Below are 17,716 nucleotides of genomic sequence, written 5' to 3' on the forward strand. Positions count from 1 at the left end.
CCAGCCAGCCCGAGCGGTGAGGAGCAAAAAACTAAGGTCACTGCACTCGCCTTTATTACCGCACATCCCTTGCTGCCCAACCAGTGGCGGTGGCGGAAAGCAGCAACGCTTTTAAAGCACAATAGGTGCCAAAAGGTTAAAAATTGCTGCATGCCTGGGGCAAAAGTGCATTTGAATAAAGCCCGGGCTGCCATGGGCTGGCCAAACGTTGGCAAAGTTTAGAAAAATGCTCCGCACACGGAGAAAAATGCCAGAGCAATTAATCTTACAAAATATACATATATTGCACTACTATCGAAATGAATGTTATGCGTTCTTAGTCGTGAGGTTTGGTCAGCTGTAGTTAAAGGGATTTTATACATAGGGGTTTTCTAATAATTGCTGGCGATAGTTTTTCGCTGTGCCCACCGATGTCCTGGTGTCCCTGACAGAGGCACTGCCTCTTGGCCCAACGCCAAAAACGAGGCTTAAAAACGGCTGCCAAAAGTGGAATGAAGATGCTGGCGGATGGTGACTTGGTTAGGGAGGTGGAGGTGGAGGTGGCTGGAGGCAGGAGCAGTGCAGCAAACAGGCCCAAAGATAGCTGCTGACAGTGTATGCCTAAGTATTTGCAAATTTATGAGCGCTATTGGGCGAGTACTTTGCATACTTTGGCTCCTGTGCATTGGCGCGTGCTGGGGAACTTCGTACATTAACAACAAAAGGCATGCTGGGCTGGCGGTAGAAAAAATCAAAATAAACAAACTGGAACTCGAGCAAACTCGAGAGAAACAGGCTACCTGCCAAAGGACCAGAGTCCTGCAAGGCAGCACAGTTTGCAAGCCATTGCGATTGTCCAACTGTCCCACCTGAATGACTGACTGAAGGTTTTATCAAGCTAGCCACATGCAAGCACGCAGTATTGTGCCGCGATTCTGATCACTACCTATCTCCTCGCTCCCAGACAAAGCATCTACAAGGCACTGCAAGACCAAGAAATAAACAGAACACGAAGGGCAACGGGGCGTATGAATACAGTAAAGGTTCGCAAAGCTGAACTAAAAGCATATATGCACTTATATATATTACTCTTTAAAATTATGTAAGATTAAATTAAAACCTATACGTTTAACTAAATTTATTAATAAAGCTATAATCAATATATTAAAATAGAAAACCTTGGCTTGCAATCATTCACTGTATTCAAAAACGATGTGGCGATTAAGCTATTCATGCACTTGGGGGATTTTCACAGGTAGACAATGGATGCGGAACTCACCTGCTGCATATTCCTCCACTGGCCGGTGGAATCGTACTCGACGTCGTTGTGGGCCATATCGTTGCCATACAGATTGAACTGGTTCGACTGGCTGGGATTGGCCACGTCCTCGGGTTGGGCGGGCGTTTCGGTGCCGTAGAATATCATATCCCATTGTGTGATTTGTGCTGCAACGCAGAGTAGAGAAATCAAATGCTTTTAGTTATTGCTGACTAGCCAAGGGCTCAATAATCCAAATAAAATCGAAACATCTATACAAAATCAACAGCGAACGACAAACGCAAAATGTTATAAAATGTATGATATATTGCAGATTGCAGGCGGGCAAACAAGACCAGTGAAGGGCCAATAAATCTACCATATGAACGAAATACGTACTATATATGGCGCAGATCAAGTGCCGAAAGCTAATCGCAACTTTCATCACAATCCGGCAAAAAGGATAAAAATGAAAAATTGCTCCACTGACAGCAGCCATGGCAACGTCAGCCCAATGGCCAACAAACCGAAAAAAAAAAAAACATTTTAAAGTTGCACTTTGATTGATGAAAGTAACAAGAAAGTGCCACTCAGTGGCTGTCAAACTTTCATTGACGGCCACGGGTCGAAAATCATAAAATAGAAAGTAAAATATTGGTACTTTTGACACGGAATGATAGTTCCATAGTATTTAACAAGTATTAATTGATACTAATAAATGATAAAGGTGGCGTAGTGAAAATACTACAAATAATGCTTTTATTTGAAACTAAAAAGCAAAAGATGTGGTTCCCAAAATTGTTTGGCTACCATTTGGTCCGTTGACCTCCTTTCGGTGGTCTTTCCGTGCCTCGTAATCCGGAGTCGCGGGAATCTCCTCCATTTCCACCTCCACCTGAGCGGGAGCCATGACTCCGGCGGCGGCCATCAGCAGTTGCTGTTTCTTGAGAATCTTCTGATCGGGCAGGAAGCTACTACCGCCGGCGGGTAATATGGGCAAAATGGAGAGGGTAGCCATCGTTTGCGAGGGCGGCGGCACCGATGGTGACTTCTTCGTATTGCCCTGGCGACTATTTCCACCATTGGTGGGCTTGAACAGATCCACCTCGAATTGTTTTCCCTGCTTGGCCTGCTTGGGTTTTCCTTTGGGAGAACTGTTTTCATAGGGTTCTAGTTCGGGAAAAATGGCCTGGATCTTCTCGTAGCGCTCGAATAGCTTGGGTATCCGTGAATTCGACGAGGAAGTGGTACTCTCCTTCACCTGCTTTGCTGCTTTGATGGATCCGTTGCCGGAATTCGTGGTGATCTCACCCACCACCTTGCGACTCTTTTCGTCATAGGATTTCTCGCCGGAGTTGGCCTTGGGTCTCTGTGTCTGCACTCCATTCCTGTCCTGCTTGTTGTTCTTTTGCTGTTGTTGCTGCGAGATGCGGTAGTACTTATTCTTGCTGGTGCTTGTCTGAATGATGGAGCTCTGGGTGGTTGGCTCCTTGCGGTTACCGCCCGATCCGCCTGATTTCCCCTTGTTACCATTATTGCCCTTGTTTCCCTTGTTGTTGGTCTTCTCCTTGCTGTTATTGTTAGACTTTCCATTGGTTTTGCCCAAAATCACGCCGTAGGTGGCCGAAATCTGTTGGTAACCCTGTTTGGGTGGTGCGGAATTCAGCAGTGGATTGTTGGTCACATAGCTAGATTTATTGGGTGGGGGCACTTTGCCCAGGGGCAACTTGGAACCGCCAGAGGGTGAGCTACCAAAGTTATTGGGTGGAATGCGGGGATACTGGGGTGAATAGGCTTGATGAAGATTGCTGGTGGTGCTGCTGCTGTTCGGGGTGGTTGCCTCCGAACCACTTGGCTTGGGCACCGAGATCGGATCGTTGGGACCGATGCTCTGAGTGGTGCCATAAAAGATCAGCGACCATTCCCTGAGCAGAGCATGGCCTACAAGCCGGTGGGTTAATGGGTGGGTTCATGGGGTGTTCAGTGGGTGAGATCCACAAAAGCGCAGCATGTAAAACGGTACAGGTTTAAAGCATCTATCTGACGGCACAATGTTTGGTATCTTCGAAAATGTTCCCAGACTTACCCATATAGCGACCCTCGTTGTGGATCTCCAGCTGCCAGTTTCCTTGCGGCGACTCTCCCCAGGTGTGCACAGACATGAAGGGCCACTGGTTAAATCCGGAACGAGAGTTGTCATGTATCCTGTTGATGGAGGGATTTAGCAGGAGTTCGGTGGTTACCATCTGCCCCACTTACCTAGGCGTTAGGAGCGTGACACTGGTGTTTGCGGGAGACCTCAAAAAGAGCTGAATGTCTCCTCGTCTCTGCGACGTAAGCGTAATCTTGGCCTGGACGTGCTCCAGGTAATTGACTGATCGACAGTGGTTAACCGTCAGTTGCAGGGTGATGTGGGTACGAGGTGGAATGACCCTGGAAAGTAGAGATTTTAAATTAGTACCACAACGAAGGGGTCAATCTATTTGCTTCTCCTACTTGTCGACATGGGGGGCGTTGATCTCGCACCGCTGCTGCTCCGGCACCGCCTTCCAGTTGCGGGCCACGCGCACCATCTCGGCGGCGTCCATCAATCCGTAGCCAAAGGAGTGGCTCACCCGCCGCCCCACCCCGTTGCGTGACCAGCTGGGGTCTTTGAGGTTCGCCGGCTTGGCGGTGCGCACAACAATGTGCTGCAGATCGCGCCAGGTGAGATTCTGGTTGGACTGCAGCACCAGGGCGGCTATGCCAGCGGCGAGCGGGGCCGACGCCGAGGTGCCCGTGTGGGAGACAGTGCACGAGTGGTGCAGGTCCGTGGTGACCACCTGCTTCTCGCCCTGCCCGCCGCTGCTGTAGGTGGTGGCCAGCGTGGAGCTGCACTTCTCCGAGTACCAGGGCACATGGCCCTCCTCCGTGGCACTGGAGATGGACAGCGTCCAGATGGAGTTCGTGTAGCCGTCGCAGTTGCAGTTATCCTGCTCCCGTCCACCATTGCCCGATGCCCAGATGAAGATGCTGCCTTTGCCGCCGCGTCCCTTAGTTGTGCCCTCGATGAAAGCGCGCGATGCCAGCTCCCCGGGTCCGTCCACCGTCTTACCATCGTCGTCGGGTCCCCAGGAGGCACTGTATATGTCAATGTGCTGCGGATTCAGCGACAGCGACCGTGCCTCAACGGCATCCGTGACGTCTCCGTCCAGCATCCTGACTCCGCCTACACTGGCGCCGTAGGCAATACCCACGGCGCAGAACGAATTGTTGGCAGTGGCTGCCACCTCGCCGGCACAGCGTGTTCCATGGCGGTTCGAGTCCGTCATATCGTAATGCGGCATCGGGTCGTCGTCGTGGCTATTCACATCATACGAGGCTTTGGGATCCTGTTTAGGTTATCATACGCTGATTTAGTATGGTTTTCATGATAAACGAATCCCACTACTTACGTAGTTATCCTGTATGTCCGGATGGTCGGATTCCAGACCATCGTCCAGAATGGTCACCACCACGCCCTTGCCGGTAATACCCATTTTCCAGGCGGGTATCACATTCATGTCCAGGCCACCACCACGATTCTGAGAATAATGTAACGTTATAACAACTTGTAGGTATAAAAGAATATTTGTTTAAATAATATATCTTAATACTTATGGTTGTGTTCTTGAAACAACAAAACACTGATATCATCATTATATTTTTTAAGAGTGGTATTGAGTTCGTTTGCATTTTCAATCACTTACCAGATACCACATCTGCGGCCACTTGGAGTCGTTAAAGGATATGGCGTCCACCATCGACATGGCTCGCGAGGAGGTCCTTGAGGGTCGCATGCGGATAAAGTCCCGCTTGGATCGCGACTTGGCCCGCTGCTGCTTCGCCCAGTGGACGCGATCGTCGTCATCTAAACGAGTCTGGTGATGCGTGGCGGGGGAGAGCGACCGCTTCGAGACCTTGTGATGTGCGAAGTGGTAGTGATCATCGAAGATCTGCAAGGAAAGATGGTTTAATGGATTAATAGGCAGTTTACAATATAACATTTAAATCTAATAATAAACTGGAGACAGCAGTCGTTGCTCTTAACATCAGTAAGCTAAGGGTAGAAACAATTGTTTAAATTTTTAATTTTACAAAGAAGTTAGTATAGAACTAATATTTTTTTAATACTCCGGTAATCATGTCTGGCGGAACGCAAGGGATTCGCAAGCTGGCTGACAAGCTCTTCACACCCAACGAAATTAGACGTTTCCAGGCGTACAAGAACCGCTTCAGTGAGAAGTATTTGACCGTGGAGGGCTTAAAGTCCACCTTCAAGAGACCGGATTTCGGAAAACTATGCAACCGTCGCGTGTTTTCATCGAACAAGGAAGGTAAGCTACGTTGATTCCCAAAACTCTGGTATACTCATTATAAGGAGCTTTTTTAAGATTGCCCTGAAGAGCCAAAAGTTAAGGAATGTGACCCCAGCTGGGATGAGCTGTATCCTCCAGGGCCGCCATACGAGCCTTATGATACACACTACTGGTATCCAGATCCCGAGTTCATGAATAAACATCCGTATATTGTAAGGTATCCCGAGGGTGACGAGTGGAAAAAGCGTCCCAATTTCAAGGGAAAACAGATTCCACCCGTTGATCGTACTTTTCGCACCAAGCTCATCAACTTTGGACCCGCCCATCCGGCGGCACACGGAGTACTCCGCATGATCCTCGAGCTGGACAACGAAACGGTGCTGAATGCCGATCCGCACATTGGACTACTGCATCGCGGAACCGAGAAACTGATCGAGTACAAGACATACACTCAAGCACTGCCCTATTTCGATCGCCTGGACTATGTGTCCTGCATGGCCAACGAGTTGGCCTACTGCCTTGCGGTGGAGAAGTTGCTGAATGTGGAGGTTCCACGCCGGGCCAAGTACATACGCACCATGTTTTCGGAGATAATGAGGCTCACGAATCACACAATGGCCATTGGTTCGTCGGTACTGGACTGTGGAGCTATAACTCCACTCTTTTGGTTGTTCGAGGAACGTGAGAAGTTGTATGAGTTTTCGGAACGCGCTTCTGGAGCTCGTCTGCATGCCGCCTACATTCGACCGGGGGGCGTGGCCAGTGATATACCTCTAGGGTTTCTCCACGATCTTTATCAGTTTATCAATCTATTCAACGAACGATTGGATGAGGTGGAGGACGTCGTGACCGATAATCGCATCTGGCGTATGCGTAATATTGGCATTGGCGTCATATCCGCACACGATGCCTTGAATTATGGATGCACTGGACCCGTTCTGAGGGCCACCGGCGTAAAGTGGGATCTGCGCAAGCAACAGCCATACGATGCCTATGATGAGATTGATTTTGACGTGGTTGTGGGATCGAATGGAGACTGCTACGATCGCTACTTGGTGCGCATGCGTGAAATGCGCGAGTCGGTGAATATCATCAAGCAGTGCATCGACTCCATGCCACCGGGTGAGATCAAGGTGGATGATCTGAAGATCTGCCCTCCACAGCGAAGCAAGATGAAGGAGGGCATGGAGGATCTGATCCATCATTTCAAGCACTTCTCGCAGGGATTCCGTGTGCCTCCGGGACAAACGTACTGTGCCGTTGAATCGCCCAAGGGCGAATTCGGAGCATTCCTCATCTCCGATGGTTCCTCGCGTCCCTATCGCTGCAAGATTCGTCCAGCTTCCTATGCTCATCTAGCCCTCATGGCCAAAATGGCACCCGCACACCTGCTGGCCGATGTTGTGGCCATTATTGGATCGCTGGACATCGTTTTTGGCGAAATCGACCGTTAGTCAGGGCTTGGTAACTTCAATTACATTTATTATAGACCCCATTTTGTGTATGAAAGTCAAATGCCCGAAACCTAAATAAAACGGAAGCCTATTTATGCAGCATGTAATTTAAATAACACTCGGAGAAAGTATCTAATTTATAGAAACATTTTTTGGTCGATAAATTTCAAACCTTAATTCTAATAAATATAACTACATAAAATATAAATCATTAATTTGTTATTGAAAAATCCCACTGATTTATCATTATAGAAAACAATTTATTTTCGGCAAGTGTACAAATTTAGAGCACACACACAATTTCTGTCCAGAGCATGAGTGTAATTAAAATGGGCTTTTATTATTTTTGAAATTTGTGCAAAATTGTTCTGATTTAGTTACGCATGACATAAGCTCCTGCGTCCCTTTCCCGCGCTATCTGCCATCTCTCTTCCTCTTGGTTCCTGTGTAAGTGAGATAAAATAGTAGCAGGCATTTTGCCGCAGTTTTGAGAGCTGTGTGTGTGTGTGTGCTTTGTTGTTAATTGAATTTCATTTTGCTAAATTCTTTGGCAAATTGCAATTTAAAGGCTGCACACGAAGCCGACTGAGTCAAACTATTTTGCAATTACAATTACAATTAGTTGTGCAGAAGCGTTGACAGAATTAGTTATGGCAACTACTGGGCCATAAAGTTCGGCCACATTGTTTTGGCCAGCCACAGGAACTCGACCAATTTGGGAGGTGAATGTGATACATTCCTGCCGCCTAACTGAGGTTTGGCCAGGCACATATGTCATAGCTGTGTGAATAAGTGTTGGTCCTAATTGTAAGCGAATTCCTAGGAACCTACATCCAACCAAAACTTATACATCATTAAGGGCCATGCCAAAACCATCACTAAGTTTGGTACCAACACAATTTATTTAGACCCACAGCAGGATGTCGCTGTCGATTTGGCAAACAGCGGAAGTGGCGTTCTCCTTCCGGTTGCCACTTTCTCACCCTCCACCACCTTGCAAACACGTTCCACATTTCATTATAAGGTCTGAACAAGTTGTATGGCTTAAAAGTTTCGCTAATGTATTAAAAACCTTTTTATATTTAATACCTGATATAAAATGAATATACTTAATTAAATAGGAGTAAAAGCCATATCCATAAATTTGGCTAGCTTACTTTGAAATCGCCAAGCTTTAAGCTACATAGAAGCAGAATCAAGGATGTTGGCAGACTTTCCCCATGTTTTCCAGTGTCAGTTGAAAAATTGGAACTGTTGAATGGCACAGGATGATAGGCGAGGCATACATATGCGCCGACAGCAGCAGACGGAGCACCTAGCCCCAACTAGTGCCCACCCTTAACCCCCAAACTACTCACCACCCTTAAACCCCTGTTGGCACGGCTGGGCGACTACTAAAATTTTAATTGCTGCTACTCTCTGCGTACGTGTCGCCCAGCGCTCAAAGCTCGTTTAGTTTTTATGTCCGACGAGTGGTGCCACGCCCCCAGCTCGCGCGCCCACTATCAAGTTTATTAATTTATGCGGCACACACACATTCGCACACATATGTACACTTGGATTTGTTTACTTGCTGCCTGCTCTTGTGCATATGCAATTTCGTCTAACATTTTAATTGAGTTGGGTGGAAAAGTTAAGTTAATACCTCGCACACCCTCACAAACACGCAGTCTACTGGTTATCTACATTTTTGCAAAAAAAAAAAAAGGATATACATATATATAGGATCAGTTTTTTGAGTGCTCCTAGGGCTAGACTGGCAATTGGCTTAGTTTTAATTGTTTTGATGCGGTTTCAATTAAAAAAAGTGACCTATGAAAGTCAATCTGCCCACGCACTCTGAGCAGGATACTACTTTCAGGAGCCATAAATAAATATTACATTAAGCAAATGAGGATATGGGATAAGTTCGTGAGTTTGCGAATGATGGAATGGATAAAATAAATAAATAATCTCAAAGAATATTTCCAACCTTCAATATACCAAATACATTTATTGTAGTCATCACATAGCCAAGTTAAGCGATCTTAACCGCAAGAAACTAATTTTCTAGTGGATTGTCTGCAACAACACAGCATACGATGACACAGAAGAGGCAATAAAACCATGGCAAAAATTGCCAGCAACAAATCGTTTAGAGGCAAAGAGGGATATAAGCTGTGGGGTTAAGCTGTAAATAATGCCCACTCCATGGAAGCTTTTAAAATTGTCAACAATTTAATTAATCAACTAGCTCACTGGTGCAGGCCACCTCGGGGAACTCCCTGATAAATGGCTGTTCCGAGCGAGGAAAAAAGGCGAGCGTAGGAGGACCAAGGATATTGGCTTAGCCATTGGCAGCAATGTGAGATGAGTGTGGTTTTAAATTAATACGTACACTGAGAAAATGTTTAAGCTAAAGTGGAACAGCTAAATAATACTTAACAATTTCACCATATCTTTATCCTCACTGTACTTAAAGAGCACAATAACCGCAATGTGTTCAATTGCCATTGAAAATGGTTAATTTTCCGGCGTCGCCAGTGGAGGCCTGGGGTCATCGATGGAATGCCAGAATCGGGAGCAGGAAGTGGAACAGGACCAGCACCTGGTGACAGCCAGACAGGAAGCAGCCCTGTATAAATATGTGCCCCGTTTCATTAGCTACTAATTAATTTAGCTCGCACACAAGCACTCACCGCCAACAAACCACCCAGCCCACCAATCCACCGCCCCATCGCGTCAAGAAGGAAATGCAGTTTGGATTTTCAATTAAGTGGGCGGACCAAGGAAGTCGGAAGTGTGCAAGCTGGGGATGTGCGATTTCCCCGCTTGCATGCTGGAAAATATTACACAGTGTTAAAAGCGATGACAGGTGCAGGGTATGGAGCCGCAAGCTCATGGGCTGAGGTACAAAATACGAGAGCTGTAAACTGTCACACAGGAGCTGTGAAAGATGTCAAAAGCAGCGAGAGTTGGCGGTTGTCGGTGGGTGGATGTTGATGGGTGTGGGGTGTTGGTGGGGCCAGAAGAGCTCCCTGCAGGGCATCCCCCTTCGAAAAGGTTAAACATCATTCCCAGAAAAAATGGGGACTTAACCATTTTGTTGTGGGCTTTTTTCCAACGCGTTGCATATATGTAGTATGTGCACTCATTGTCCATTACGGGAATCTCCTTGCATGCCCTCGGCATGTGTTATTAAAAGGAAAATTTAATAAGTAATATTAAAAAAAGTGGAGTTAAAAAATACGGGTAATCAAAAGAGGGGCACCTTTTGTGATTGAGCTTGTTTAAGTTTTTTTAACAGCAATATTTGGCCCAAAAAAGTGGCTATAACATAGCCACTGTGGCTATTTTATAGACCTTTTATGTTCGGTTCTTGAGTGCATACCTGGTTTTCGGTACAAAACACTCTCGTCTGAAATCCCACAACCATGTCGAGTTGTTTGCCAATCATTTGGGCACCAACGTTGCCATTTGCATATGTACATTGGATACCTGGCTGGCTTTTGTTTCCCTCATCAGCACAACGATGCCATAAAAACGTATATGTTTTTCCGGGTGGCGGCTGTAAGTTTTCCTTGCCAGCCCAGCCTTTTGTTAAAATATTTATAGAAAATAGCGACAATTTGCGACAAACAATTGCGGGTCAGGCTGCACGCATTTTACAAGCCATGTTTATGGGTTTTCTTTTTCCTTTCGGAGTATTTGCCTTGCTTGGAGTGGCGAAACCATTTTATCCATAGGTCAAACCTCATTATGATCTTCCATGCATTAAGACTGAAATGGGTAGTAGCTACGGGCCACACTAAATGTGGGTGGATAAACAAAAAGTCGAATCTACTCCCACGCCTCGCATATGCCAGCTTTCCACAAGGTGATACCCCAAGGGCTGACTAAGGAAAATCTACCCCCGTTCGGCAATCTCGTGGACCCCGAAAATACATAATTGTTTTCATGGGAGAGATTGTTACAATACTATATACTATGACATGGTTTTCCTCGCTGGTTTTTTCTCTTATTTTTGCACTTCCAATCAGGTGGGCCAGCCAACCCTTCGGATTGCCGAAACTGTCCCCTGTGGGTAGCTGAATGTAAGATACAAAACCGAATCTGGCTGTCAGGGTAGCAAAGGAAAAAATTGAATAAAGCAGGAGATCAGCTGTTGTAAATTCCTGGCATGAACTTGCCCTCACAATTTCTCGGTTTTTATGGCAATTGGGGGAGCAATACATTTTTTTTTTCGCAAATCTGTATCTTACGGGGGTTGATCCAAGAGACTTTCCCTTTGTAGAATCTTCGAGCATAGCCTCAAACTACAGATGTCTTAATGGAGATGGCAGAATATTCGATTGCAAATGATGAGACAGTTTTGGGTTTCAAAATCGTACTCAAGCTGTCAATGCAAAATTAAAATACCCTTCATATCAAATATATTTCGTGTATCTATAATTCATAGTAATTATTGTTAAATTATATGCACTGTGCACTTTAAGTTTTAGCAGCCACTGCATACGAAATGCAATTTATTTGATTAATCATATCCATGATTAACGATTCAGTTGCATACGAAACCTTTCTCAAAATAATGCGGCGATTTAATTGTATGCATTTTCATAGGTAAGCCTCGTTGTACCCCGATTTATTGTTCGAAATTAATTGAAAATATAAAAATCATTTTGGTTTTAATGATGACATTGCCAGAACAGCACCCAGTGGTGAAAAGTGTGTTTTATTTTAATTGATGCCATTCAGTAGTCTCGAATGGGATCGAATCACTTTGCTATTTACCGCTTGCGCAGGTGAAAATTAATATTCAAATTGAATTGACAACAACCAGGCATTACTATTCATTGCAGCTGTTAAATGCTGAAAGGTGGATTAAATCGTTCATCGCAGACCTTAAATCCGATTGCCCCACCGATGTCCAATAAAAGACGCATCTCTCCAGATGGATGGCCACCAGATGGATGGCCACCGAGGGGCCACTTCGCTTGAAAAGTTGTTGAACAAAACACGAGGGCCAGTTCAGCTGGCAGTCCTGTAAACAAACGACATCCTTTCGGTGTTCTTTTTTTTCCCCCAAAAATGTTCTTTTGTTATATATGGCAGTGCGGAATTTGACGAATCACTTCCAAGGCCGCTGCACTGATCCGAAAAAGAGTTTCAGTTTTAAAGCGGATACCTTGTTTGGCCAAGGAGCAAGGACAAATAAAAGTCCTTCCCATTTGCATTGGCGGAAGGGGGAGCGACGTGAGCTGGCTGTTTAATAAAAAAAGGGGGCCTTTGGTCATTCGCAGTCTTGGATAAGCATGCATGTCCTTTGGCAAACAGTCGGCGAACAGCAAACGAAATTTATTGGCTTTCGAAGGAGAGTAAAGAGTGACAGGTTTCTTTTGCGCCTTTTTGTGTCGTGCTTCTGACCAAAAATGGTAAAAAAAAGACATTTTATAATTACAATCTGTTACTTTATTACTTGTTCTACAGAAAAGGCACCAACTACAACATCTTTTTAATAGATTCAGCGATTGGAATCCACTTAATGAGTGTGTATGCTCAGCCTGCTAAGCTATGCACTTAAACTGTGAAATTATCGAGTTGTTCGAACCAAAAACCACAAGCCAGGATTCAAGCACTTGGATTAGTGAACCAGGCTAAGGCCCATTGAAAGGGTATAATGCACCACCGGCTTCTTTCAGTTTAGGGGTTTCATTTTTGAGACTCAGCAGTGGCTCATTAGCCGCACTCGGATTCCATTCACAGCTCCATCGAGGAGTCGAGGCAGTGCGCCCCAAATGCAATCGGGGAATTTCCAAATATTTTTGCATTTCAAGTGGCAGCATCAGCATTTGTGGCACAAGGCAGTTGTATGGAGATGAGCGAATGGATTAAGGGTAGTTGGGTGGGAAAATATAGGGGGAGGGGGTAAATGGATGTAGTTGCATTGCATTGCATCGCATCGCCCATTGTTGAAAATTGATTGCACTTGTTTTCTGGGTGGAACTTCGCCGGCCATCGACTGATGATGGTCCCATTTGCTTGAGTAATGATGCCACTTGCCACTGCTGCTTTATTTTCGAGTCCCGAATCGGAGGAACTCCAATGCCGAGCATTTAGGAAACTGCCCTCTTAATCCTTTGCTGTCCGTATCCTTGCGCAGTTTTTTAGTTTTGTAATGAAATGCGAAATTTGTTGCTGTTTGCCGTACGACGACATCGAGTTCTTTTGCCTCTTTGGGAAATCAAATTGATTCGTTAGGTTGGCAATCTGTCGCTTGTTAGGCCAAATTGATTGAAATTAGGTTTCGGCTCCTACTCCTGAATGCCGATTCCATGGGGTTTTTGTCTTGAATTCGTAGCCTGGTAATTGGTTTCGCATCGCTTTCTCCTGCAGTTTGCTCTCATTAAAGGCGCTCAAAAGGAACGCAATCTATACCCCTGACTGCACCACAAAACGGAGCTATGCAATATGGGAAACATATTCGAGAAATGCTCGAAAATACCTCAAAAGCTCGTCCTCCACATGACTTCTGGGCTCCTCGGTGGCAAATTTACAGGAGGAATCGGTGCAGATGTGAACTATTATTACGCCTTGAAGCCAGAGATGCCTGGCAATAAACGAGGCACACCAAAGTGTGCAAATGAAAGAACAAGAGTGCAGAATAAATAACTCGAATGCCAGTTGAGAAATTTACCATATAATTCCCACAAGAAAAATGGTATCTCTTACTAGCATTGGGATGCCTCGAACTTCGTACGTAGTTCCTATGAACTAAGAATGCATTCTGGGTTAAGTTATTATTATTTTAATGTTCTACTCTCTCGTACTTGCCTATTATTTTTCCCACTCTTTTTTCCTGGTTTTTCTTGGATTTTCCCCGCTTCCGACTTAAACTATTTTCGTAGCCGCCTTCGATGGGGCCGTGACATAAATTGACTTCGACAGCAGGAAAAACAACATCAGGTGCGCAAAAAAGGGGGACAAAGTGGGTGGTGGGGCAGGAATTCCGGGTGGCGAATAATATATACGTATATGTATTCCCCACACACACCGGCGCAATAACAATAATCATAAATACACAATGCGGAGTGGGTTGGCTGGGATGCCAGCACGTTTCAATGCAGGTCATAGGTCCCCCATATTTATATGGCATAACGCATGTTTAGATCTGAGGTATCCACTCGACTCCCCCACTCGGCACTTCGGTCTGAGTGGGCTTTTGGCTCTGATGTTTTCTCAACTTCAATTGCCGCCCATGGGAATTCTGTGCTTTCTGCGCGTTTCTACGATGGCTAATGGGGTTTTAAGGGGTTTTTCGTAGGCAAGGAGGGATGATAAGTTTCGCTCCTGAGAGCCCGCCAAGTGGTCCAAAACGAGAGTACAAAGCAATTTGTTTTAGCCATAAGTACAAGAACTTAATTAATTTTTTAAGAATTTTCTGAGCGGAAAGTTTTTAGCCTACTTTGGAAATATTACATTATCCTTATAGAGGAGAGCTTCTATATATTTAATAATTTTTCCTTCTGCTTAAAAAACTATTTCCTGAAAATCAATTCACACTTCACCGAACTTTGCAATTTTTCTTTTTTTTTTAGTTGGCCTGCAATTTTAAAACGCTTAAGAGCCAAAAGAACAAAGAAAAGTGTTCGCCAAGTTCGCGTTCTTTTCTTTTTTTCAACTTGTTTCAGTGAAAGGGAAAAGCTCGTCAGAAGTTAAATTACTTTAAACTTATGCATGGCAAAGAATGTAATTGTTAGTGAAGGAAAAGCCAAAAACTTTGCCAATAAAGGAACAATTAATGATGGGCGAAATGAGGGATGCGGATGCAGATCGAAAGAAAATATGCTGCAAAGCGTTAAAGAGTTTTGCAGTCGTAGAAAATGAAAATGCCTGATTCAATCTCGTGTCATGATTGAAAAACTTTTTTCTGCCAGAAATCGCAAGTAACTGCGTAACAAATTTCAGCAATTGCACTCCCCTTTTATTCGCAACCGAGTCTGTGGCATATTGCAAATCATCGGTGGCACACCCCGGGTACCATAAAATGAAACCATCAAAGTGCAAATGCGAAACAAATTGCAAATTGGCAGCTGGGAGATGAAAATGGATGGAGGGCGAGGGCTGGGGGTACTATTATTATTGAAATGCATTAATCAAAATTTGTTGAGGTGCTTCGCATCTTTGTTTCAGTTTTCATATTTCGGGGTAGTTTCTGCAGTCGTGGTGGAACATTTTCCAATAATGCAACGCCAATTGTTTTTCTTTTCTATTTTTTTTTTATTTTTTGTACGGTGGTGGTGAGGTATGGATCTCAATTTTCTCTGCAGGGGTGGCGTTCTTCTAATGGAGAAATGCGAGCTAGTGAAAATGTTTACTTTTCCCTTATGAACCCATTGGGGAACCATAATTTTGTCTATTCTATGCTTTTAAGGGAATATGAGAGTATTTATGGAGTGAGACATTACAATTTATAGGTAAAATACAATGCACGGCTTATCCAGATACATTACTTTTTAGACTCTAATTAAATTTTGGCCAAACAAAGACACCACCCCCACTATCATAATCCTGCCGGATGTCCTTCGTTGCTGGTCCTTTAAAACGAGAGTAAAATCAGATACTGATGCAACAAAAGAAAGGTTTAGGTTTATGTAGCCAAAAAAGTGGGTAAGTCACACTCTGTCCAGCGGCGATAAGAGAAATTAAGGCTTCACATACACATTGCATGCAAGGTATGTGAGCATTACACTGAAACAAAATCATAAAGGTGTACAAAAACTTTGACCACAGAACAAGTGCAATAGGAGTTAATATTGCTAATGATGGAGAAAAGTAATTTCCAAATATTTGGATGTAAAGTATATATTTCTTTTAAGTGCAAATAATACCCTTTATGGCAAGTATTTTACACACTTATCTCTTATATCGTCTAGACGAAAATCTGCCTTGAAAATAACACAGTTCAAATAAACGGAAATAAAACTAAGCTAAAAGCAAACTTCTTGAATAGCTGAGAATGTGGAAAAAATTGGAGAATATGAAAGATGAGCAAAGTTTTCCGGTATCAAGCCGGAAATTTATGTTTGCGTAAATAAGCACAGACGCGGCGCAGCAATGTGGAAAACTTAGGAAGAAGAGGGCTCCAAATGTCTGGAAAAGAGATAGACCAAGTGAGTGTGGTATGCCTGGGCGAAGAGGGGCGAATTTAATGAAGCAAAAATCGAGCGAAGCTGCCACACAAGCACTTAAAACATTGTCAACACCATCGCAGTCTCTTCGAGTTAACGGCTTTCGGTTTCGGCGGTTGCTCTCTAAACAAACTCCTCAGCCAACCGCCCACTTCATGGGCCCATCTCCCCAGTGTTGTGCCCTCGATGCAGCAGCAGCCCTAGTTGCGAAACTAAAACACAAGTAAAGCTGCATAAGGTGAACAGGAAAGTGCAGGGGTGAACTGTCAAGTCAAGTGCCAAAAAAGTGAGTTAACCCGGATGGGATTCCGACCCCTTTCTACCAACTGCATCAACAATTTGTTGAGACGCGTTGGCAGTCTAAACAATCAGTGAAAGTTGTGCGTGTGTTGGGTGAAAAGTGGAAAAACCAGATGCGGGGAAAAACAGGAGGAAAAATGCATGCGTTGGGTGCAGGGACTTGTGCTCCTTGCTTCAATTTCATAGCACTTCACTTAACTCCATTCCATCGGAGGCAACAAAAACTGGAAATAAATCCCCACAAGCACTGTTGCAGTTAGGTGAATTCAACATGTGCGTTTGTGTGTGTTAACAAGGATTTCAATTTGCTGGATGGCAGTTAATAGCCTGAAGACGCGACGCTTGAAAACTTCCAGTTTGAAGTGTTTGGTAAACACAGCACGCAACTGTTAAACAGTTCAAATCTTAAATCATTAAATAGCCAATTGCACAATTGGGTTGAATTTCAGTTAAGATTAAAGTTTTTCATTTTAAATTCACTGCCCGCATTTCTCGCAACGCCAAATTATCGCTCATTTATCACTCTGGCATTCACGATTGTCAGTCACTCATATGGATAAACGCGTTTTGCCAGCCCCCAAGGCAAATGCTTTTGATCCAGCCTTCCACATTTCCATCATATCGCCTCACCTGAGCGAATGACGCTGCTGCTTGGCAGGTGTGAAATACGTGCGTTGTTTAATTCAAAACCGAAAAGTTCCATTCGCGAAGAAAATGCAATGCGCAACATTTTAACATAGTTTATGGGGCACACACACACATGGAATGGCAACACACACATTCTCAAGTGCATGTGCATGTGCAGAGTGAGTGTTGCATATTTTGTGGCGCTTGAAAACATTTTTTTATGGCAATTTGCCAGGCGAACGAAGCCCGAGGAAACACAACAGAACCGAAATACCCTCAACGTACACATAAACGCATTGTTGCGGTAAAACAAGGAGGCAAGAAAGTGCACTGGACAAAATGTTATGGTCTTATCATTTAAACTGTTTCCTTGGTCATTAATTAACCAACAAGTTAAAATAAGTGCTAGTGTTTAACTTAAAATGCATTAAACGCTCTGTTCTTTTATGATGTTAGGTTTATAGTCATAAAACATATATTTTCTTTCAGTGCAAAGGCTGAATAAGGAGCACACACACTAATACCTGGTCCAGCTAGCTTCTCTGGTTGCTTTCGCCTTGAACGCATTTTTCACACATGTTAAGTGCATCTCCG

General features: G+C 44.4%; 2 protein-coding genes across 4 annotated transcripts in view; one reads left to right on the top strand and one right to left on the bottom strand.

Annotated features, from left to right (window-relative positions):
• The window catches only part of LOC6619724 (furin-like protease 1), a 126,238-nt gene that overhangs the window by 5,433 nt on the left and 103,089 nt on the right, over positions 1 to 17,716 (bottom strand). For 2 of the 3 annotated variants that reach the window (XM_032722225.1, XM_032722224.1), the window contains 6 exons: positions 4,966 to 5,211; positions 4,672 to 4,800; positions 3,734 to 4,608; positions 3,497 to 3,670; positions 3,324 to 3,442; positions 1,259 to 1,425 (listed from right to left, as the gene is read on the bottom strand). In XM_032722225.1, the coding sequence (XP_032578116.1) occupies positions 1,259 to 1,425; positions 3,324 to 3,442; positions 3,497 to 3,670; positions 3,734 to 4,608; positions 4,672 to 4,800; positions 4,966 to 5,211 (1,710 nt within the window). Of the gene's footprint in view, positions 1 to 1,258; positions 1,426 to 2,047; positions 3,179 to 3,323; positions 3,443 to 3,496; positions 3,671 to 3,733; positions 4,609 to 4,671; positions 4,801 to 4,965; positions 5,212 to 17,716 lie in introns of all 3 variants that reach the window. The other variant, XM_032722226.1, reaches the window with a different exon arrangement.
• Positions 5,319 to 7,123, top strand: LOC6619725 (NADH-quinone oxidoreductase subunit D). The gene is made up of 2 exons (XM_032722230.1): positions 5,319 to 5,592; positions 5,650 to 7,123. Exons 1-2 carry the CDS (start codon positions 5,400 to 5,402, stop codon positions 7,026 to 7,028), a joined length of 1,572 nt encoding a protein of 523 aa, XP_032578121.1. The 5' UTR covers positions 5,319 to 5,399; the 3' UTR covers positions 7,029 to 7,123.

This window comes from Drosophila sechellia, chromosome 3R, assembly GCF_004382195.2.
Source record: "Drosophila sechellia strain sech25 chromosome 3R, ASM438219v1, whole genome shotgun sequence".
In the NCBI taxonomy this organism is placed as follows: domain Eukaryota; kingdom Metazoa; phylum Arthropoda; class Insecta; order Diptera; family Drosophilidae; genus Drosophila; species Drosophila sechellia.